General features: G+C 40.1%; 1 protein-coding gene across 2 annotated transcripts; it reads left to right on the plus strand.

The window, feature by feature from the left end:
- The first annotated feature begins 2,455 nt into the window (after window positions 1-2,455).
- igfbp1a (insulin-like growth factor binding protein 1a) lies at window positions 2,456-6,060 on the plus strand. Of its 2 annotated transcripts, none has more exons than XM_010872441.3 (4): window positions 2,456-3,131; window positions 3,338-3,576; window positions 5,145-5,273; window positions 5,708-6,060. In XM_010872441.3, exons 1-4 carry the CDS (start codon window positions 2,753-2,755, stop codon window positions 5,816-5,818), a joined length of 858 nt encoding a protein of 285 aa, XP_010870743.1. In that variant the 5' UTR covers window positions 2,456-2,752; the 3' UTR covers window positions 5,819-6,060. The 2 variants fall into 2 exon arrangements, with proteins under 2 accessions (XP_010870743.1, XP_010870745.1); XM_010872443.4 differs by having other exon boundaries at window positions 2,516-3,131; window positions 3,404-3,576.
- Window positions 6,061-7,103: the final 1,043 nt, after the last annotated feature.

Raw genomic sequence — 7,103 nt, forward strand, 5'->3', positions numbered from 1 at the left:
TCCGTCACCACTGAGGACATTCCCTAGCCATAATTCTGGCCATTGCTTCAGCCTCCTAAATGAATATGTGATAATCCACAAGGCCTACCAGATTCAGGACCATGTGACATGGGAGTACGTTGACTATTTTACATAAATCCATGGCACTCAATTTCAAATATTATGTTACCTTATATTAGGTTACATTACAATGTGCTACCCAAACATAAAATACATTATGAATTTGCTAAAACTTAACATATAATACTAACACTATTAAAATACTAGACTAGACAAACATATCTTATGTTACAAACGGTACGAAAATGTATGATATGTTTTTGAACGCTACTAAAAGATATCATACATTACGAATATGTACAAAACATCCAATTAGTGTGTAAACCGGTGACATTCAGCTCTGCAAGCAGGCTTCCTACCCACTGCTCCATACAGGGATAACAGGTTTGGAGGAAGAGTAATGGCCCTACCAAGGTCTCTACAATATGTATTAAATGCATTCTAATGTTACAGTTAACATTAGGTATCACAGCACTGGGGATAAGGTTTGGGTTAAGGTTTGGGGTATGGTTAAAAAACTATAAAGGTTAGGTTAAGGTTTGGTTAGGGTTAGGTATCAAAGCACAGGGGTTAAGGTTAGGTAGCACAACACTGGGGATAAGGTTAGTGTTACGTTTTGGGTTATGGTTAGAAAAAAAATCTATTGCAACATATTGACCTTGTAACACCACTACTCTAAAAGCAAAGTTCCTGTTTGGAGCAGTGGGTAGTGGACCTGTCTGTGGAGCTGAAGGACATGTGTTAGAAACACAGCCTGCCAATTGCTATGTTTTTCTGGATTATTACTCTAAAGTTATTGAACCTACCATAACACATCATACAAATTTCTGTCAAATATTTACGTAAAATAGTCTACGTATTTCAATTAGACCAGGTTGCACGGGGTGAGTGTGAAATGGTAAATGCCCATGACTCCGCGCTTGCACACTCATCCACCCACTCCCAGACACACACACACACCGAGAACCAAGAAAAGTCCGAGCGCACTGCTGCACGCAGACCCGGAACGTGTCTCTGGCCATGTCAGTGCAGCGCCGGTCCGCTGGCTTCATCGCTATGCTGTCTATTATTAACACTGGGAAGGAAATGAGTAATTACAATGGGACTACTCCGGCCCGCTCCGGCACAGTGGAGAACAAAATTGGGCTTCCGTCCGTACACCGGAGAGGCGGCCAAATTCCACGGTCAACGACCCTGTGACGTGTCTCAGAAAGTACTGTACACCGTGACCCCTAATTTCCAGCGCCGCTATCACAGGGTGGGATTTATCTGCGCGATGCACGTGTGTTCTCATGTTCAATTAGTACTGGATTTATAGTCGCACTACGTGCTGCCCAGGCAGGGCGAATTCTCACCGAAGTAATCAAGAGTCATAATTAGTTTCTGTTGAACTTGTGCATTTATTTTGAAAGGACATACAGAAAATAATGAATAGAAGGCATTGTGGCAGCGAGATAGATCTTCGCTTGTTTGCTGAAGCGAACTGCTTATGTTCATCAACACTATGAAAAAAACTGAAATAAAACTGATTACGCACAATAATGCTTCATTTCTTTGCCCCCGCATTATTTATGCCAATATTCATTCAACTTTGGTAGCACAATTGTGAAACTTAAAATAGACAGCTTTCAAATATTGTAAGCTATAGCCTATCACTGTAAAACCCAATGCGGTCCCATTTCTGAAAACATTTGAGGAAACCGGCAGCACTGAAAATATGTTAGTACATGTACTTAAAATTGTTTTTATTGATTTTTCAATCTTAATAAATCCAACGGGTATATATTTGAGTTGTATTTGCGTCATATGCCTTGTGTGATATACTAAACCATCCCTCCAATGTAATTGCCCATTATGCACTGCCCTTTCAAATTTACTCTTGAATTACCAACCATGAATAAGATGTGAACGACAGAGACAGGATTATTGAACTCAATCACATTCATTTGTCTTGCATGTGAGATCCTAGACCAATGTTAATCTCATAAAATAGTACACATCCCATAGGTCCTTATTTTGCAATCATGTTTTGCATAGTAGCTACAGTGGTCAAAAATTCATGGTCACAAAATTATAGAAACTTTCTTACAATTAATTGCTAATTTTCAAAACAATCACGGCATCCATACTGACATTTCTGGAAAACCTGGAAACGGTCTGAACTTTAACAGAACTGTTCATCCATACCTGCAACCACAGATCTGCAAATGAATGTGTAATTCCTATTAGGATACAGCTTTTAACAGCAATAATTAGAAATGTTATTTGAATAATACTTTTATTTGCAAAACAAACATTATACATAATTGTATTAGGCCTACTTTAGTCATGTATGTGTCTGAAATTTGTGTAGCTAAGATCAATCAAGTCAATATATCCAAAATAAATGAAGTATTTTGCGTGTTGTATATTCAAATGAGCTAGTTGACTGGACGAACGCGGGCCAATCAGAAGCCATCGTATCATTACACCTTCTTTTCGGAAATCATTCATAACACAGATGCGTCAAACATTTTTACAAGACTCCGGTATATATACGGCCCCGCGCAAGGACTAGTTAGTCATTTCTCCAAAATCAAAGAAGAGACTACGGAATAGGAGCGAATCTTAGTTATTTCTCCTTTACCTAATCTTTGAAAACTCTACTATTCCTTCATATTTGATATTTAGTCCACCGGACTCTTCGTTTGCCATGAATGGATTATTTCTAAGAAATGTTTTTGTGGCAGCAGCGGTATGCTGCTCGGTTTTAGTCCGGTTGGCACTTGGGTCCCCGGTGTTAGTGCAAGAGCCGATCCGATGCGCTCCATGCTCACCGGAAAAACTGACCGAATGCCCGGTGGTGGCGCCCGGCTGTGCGGAGGTTCTGCGTGAGCCGGGGTGTGGATGCTGCCTCGCCTGCGCTCTGAAGACGGGGGAAATGTGTGGAATCTACACGGCACCATGCGGGTCCGGATTGAAGTGCACCCCGAGACCCGGCGACCTCCGGCCACTACACTCCCTCACTCGTGGCCAAGCGGTATGCACCGCGACTTCCGAGACTGAGAGGAGCCCTGTTCCCCAAAACCAAGGTATTCAGTCTCGCATTGCACAATGCTTTGGTTAGGCTACAGAAAGATTATTAATTAGGCCCTATGTTTGTAATACCAATATAACTAGCTATGCTAATAATATGGTATTCCTCAAAATATTTAATGGCTTTATAATAACATAATAATTCTACAGACTAATAGTAATCAGACTGCTCGTTCCTTAATTTGCAAATGTATTTATGCAGAAGTGCAGTCTGGCGATTTCTACAGGGTCTTCCACTTCTTCACACCATCATTTTCGAATTTTCTAGACCAAGAAGAGGTGGATGATACTGAGACGGAGAACGCTGCCACGGTGTCAGACCCCGGCTCCAGCCTTCACCTCCCAGGTCACAGCAAGCCGTTCGATGCCCGTGCCGCCGCGGACACACAGGAGAGCATGAAAGCCAAAATTAACGCAATCCGGAAGAAACTGGTGGAGCAGGTGAGTGCTCGCTGAACATTTCCTAAACGTTTTGAAACGTTGTTAAAACTTTTGGAGTCAACGGGCAGTTGGGTGAAGGGTATAATTATAATCATAACGGAAGGGGGAGCTCGAGGCCCTTGGACGATTGTGTTTGAATTTTCTATTTGACCAAAAGGCATTGACTGTGTCAGTTAAAAGTCCAGAACAGGAGCCCTAGATTAGTATTGTGAAGTAGTAAAACACTGAAAATATACAGAAAGTCCCTAGATAGACATGACAGTGAACAATTCAATTGAAAAACAAACTGAAATCTTCAAGGGGGAAAAATGAAAAACAAAAACCTTACAATAACCTGGTTGCATAAGTGTGAAACTGGGGATGTGGTTGTGTTCAGAATTAACCAGTCACATTAAAACTCATCTTAAATAGAAGTCATTACACACCTGCCATTATTTAAAGTGACTCTGATTAATCACAAATAAAGTTCAGCTGTTTTTGTTGGATTTTCCTGACATTTTCTTAGTTGCATCTCAAAGCAAAAGCCATGGTCCGCAGAGAGCTTCCAAAGCATCAGATGGATCTCATTGTTGAAAGATATCAGTCAGGAGAAGGGTACAAAATAATTTCCTAAGCATTAGATATACCAAGGAACACAGTGAAGAGAGTCATCATCAATTGGAGAAAATATGGCACAACAGAGACATTACCAAGAACTGGACGTCCCTCCAAAATTGATGAAAAGACGAGAAGAAAACTGGTCAGGGAGGCTTCCAAGAGGCCTACAGCAACATTAAAGGAACTGCAGGAATTTCTGGCAAGTATTGGCTGTGTGCTACATGTGACAACAATCTCCCGTATTCTTCATATGAATGGGCAAGACGGAAGCCTTTTCATACAAAGAAAAACATCCAAACATCCAAGCCCGGCTGAAGTTTGCAAAAACAAACATCAAGTCCCCTAAAAGCAAAGGGAATTATGAATAGTTCCAAATACCTGGCAATTTTGGCACAAAACCTCCATTAGAAAACTGAAGATGAAGAGGATGTTCACCTTTCAGCACAACAACAACCCAAAGCTCACATCCAAATCCACAAAAGCATGGCTTCACCAGAAGAAGATTAACTTTTTGGAATGGCCCAGCCAGAGCCCAGACCTGAATCCAATTGAACATCTGTGGGGTGATCTGAAGAGGGCTGTGCACAGGAGATGTCCTCGCATTCAAACAGATTTGGAGCGCTTTTGCCAAGAAGAGTGGGCAAATATTGGTACATCAAGATGTGACATGCCAATAGACTCCTACACAAAAAGACTGAGGGCTGTAATAAAATCAAAAGGTGCTTCAACAAAGTATTAGTTTAAGGGTGTGCACACTTATGCAACCAGGTAATTGTACGTTTTTATTTTTCCCCCTCAAAGGTTTCAGTTTGTTTTTCAGTTGAAATGTTCACATTATAGGTCACATTAAAAGTGGAAGAAGTTCTGACATGATTTATCTTTGTCTCATTCTTTTACATCACAAGAACCTGGCATTTTAACTGGAGTGTGTAGACTTTAATATCCACTGTAACTCCTCTCTCTTCTTCCAGGGTCCCTGTCATATGGAGTTGCTGAGAGCCCTGGAGAAGATTACAAAGTCACAGCAGAGGCTAGGAGACAAACTGACCAGGTTTTACCTGCCAAACTGTGACAAACATGGACTATACAAAACCAAACAGGTAGATACACTTTCAGTGTGTGTGTGTGTGTGTGTGTGTGTGTGTGCGTGCGTGTGTGACTCCCTTCAGGGTGAAAAAAATCTTAGTGGGTTTTGTGTTAGCTTTCAATGTTGTGCCAACCACAGCTCCTGAGAGAATAATTTGCATACAGGCAGAGATTGGTACAGCACTATTATACACGAGACTGCTCAGCTAGTTTCACTCTGATGTCATCCCCTTGGCGACATGACTGTACATGTGTGTATGTGTGTGGCTCCCTGAGTGTGTGGCACGTACACACATATGCCTAAGAGTGGGCGTGTGATTGCCCCTTGGGGTGCGGCTGTACAGAGATGAGGGTCATAGCGTATCTGAACAGGTGTGTTAGGTTGAGGCGTGTTAACGTGTCTAAAAAAGACAAAGGGATTCTAAATGCTTTCTCTCTTTCTCTCCAGTGTGAGTCATCTCTTGATGGACAGAGAGGCAGGTGTTGGTGTGTGTCTTCTTGGAATGGAAAGAAGGTTCTGGGATCCACCGATCTGCCTGTAGATGCAGAGTGCCCTTAATAGATCACTGACGGATTCACAACACACAACCACTGGTTTTCTTCTGTTAGCTGTTATTTATTCATTGTCCATAGTGGTGTTTGATATTCAGGTACACACTGTCTATGTGGGGCTGACATCTCTGACCCTGCCCCTCCCCACCAAAGAGAAAATCTATAAAATAAGTAGATTTGGGTATTTTTATGCATTTTCTTTGACTACACAGCCTTATTTATTTAACATTCTTGTGTTTTAATTTTGTAATTTTATTTTAAGAATATTTATTTTATTTTTCCTTATTGTTATCATCATCATTATTATTTCTGTGTTATTATTATTATTATTATTATTATTATTATTATTATTATGTATTATCATTGTATAAAGTGTATATATGTATCTATGCCCTGAGTTACTCCATATTGCCGAGTTGATCTCGCTCTGGTATTGGAGTTTGTCTGGTGGTTTACTTTTGAAACAAACCAAAAAAGAACAAAATCACTCTGTGACCAACATTTATTTTAGAATGAACTCTAAATGTTATTGTGTGAAGTTCAGTTATTAATGTTTGGTTTATTTTTATACATGATGACACTCAGCTACTTCAGTGAATGCAGAAAACTACTCACTTGGGCATTCGTACCTTCTAAGAAACCCAATATCCCATGGTCCTGTGGGGTTTGCAGAATTGCATGATGGGTAATGCTCCTGCATTGCCCCTCATTCTGACGGGTATATACTTTGACCTACCTCCAATGTTTGTCTCTACTGACTGTCTTTATTGTTTCATAATTTAGTTAAAAAGGACTTTTACTTTACAAAGACAACTTTTATTTTACTTTACTGACTGACATCACTGTTGTGACCATGAGAGCATTATGTCCACAAAAAGCAAAATCTTGAGATTTTACTCTGTGGTTGGACCTTGTTTGTTTTGTGATGCGTGTTCTCTGTCTACATGCTGCTGTTGGAGAGAGATAGACAGAGAGAATGTTTGTGTTTATAAGTGTTCCAAACCATTAATTTCTCAATTATGTGTATGGAAACATTTTGAATTGAGATGCATTGCTAAAATATATAAATATATATTTAATAAAAACGTTTAACCTCAAATGTCAGGTTTTCCACTGTATTCCTAAAACGTTTTTTGGTTCAATGCTGTTCATTTCCTTGGTTATTTCTGTATATGTTACTTTGTCCACAGGTGGAGAAGCCGTACTTTAATTATCAAATGCGTACATTTAATTTGTTAGTCAGTCTTAAATGATGCCCCATGTGGTGTGTGTGACTGTGATCATGTGGTGAA

The sequence above is a fragment of the Esox lucius genome, chromosome 8, assembly GCF_011004845.1.
Source record: "Esox lucius isolate fEsoLuc1 chromosome 8, fEsoLuc1.pri, whole genome shotgun sequence".
NCBI classification, from domain to species: Eukaryota; Metazoa; Chordata; class Actinopteri; order Esociformes; family Esocidae; genus Esox; species Esox lucius.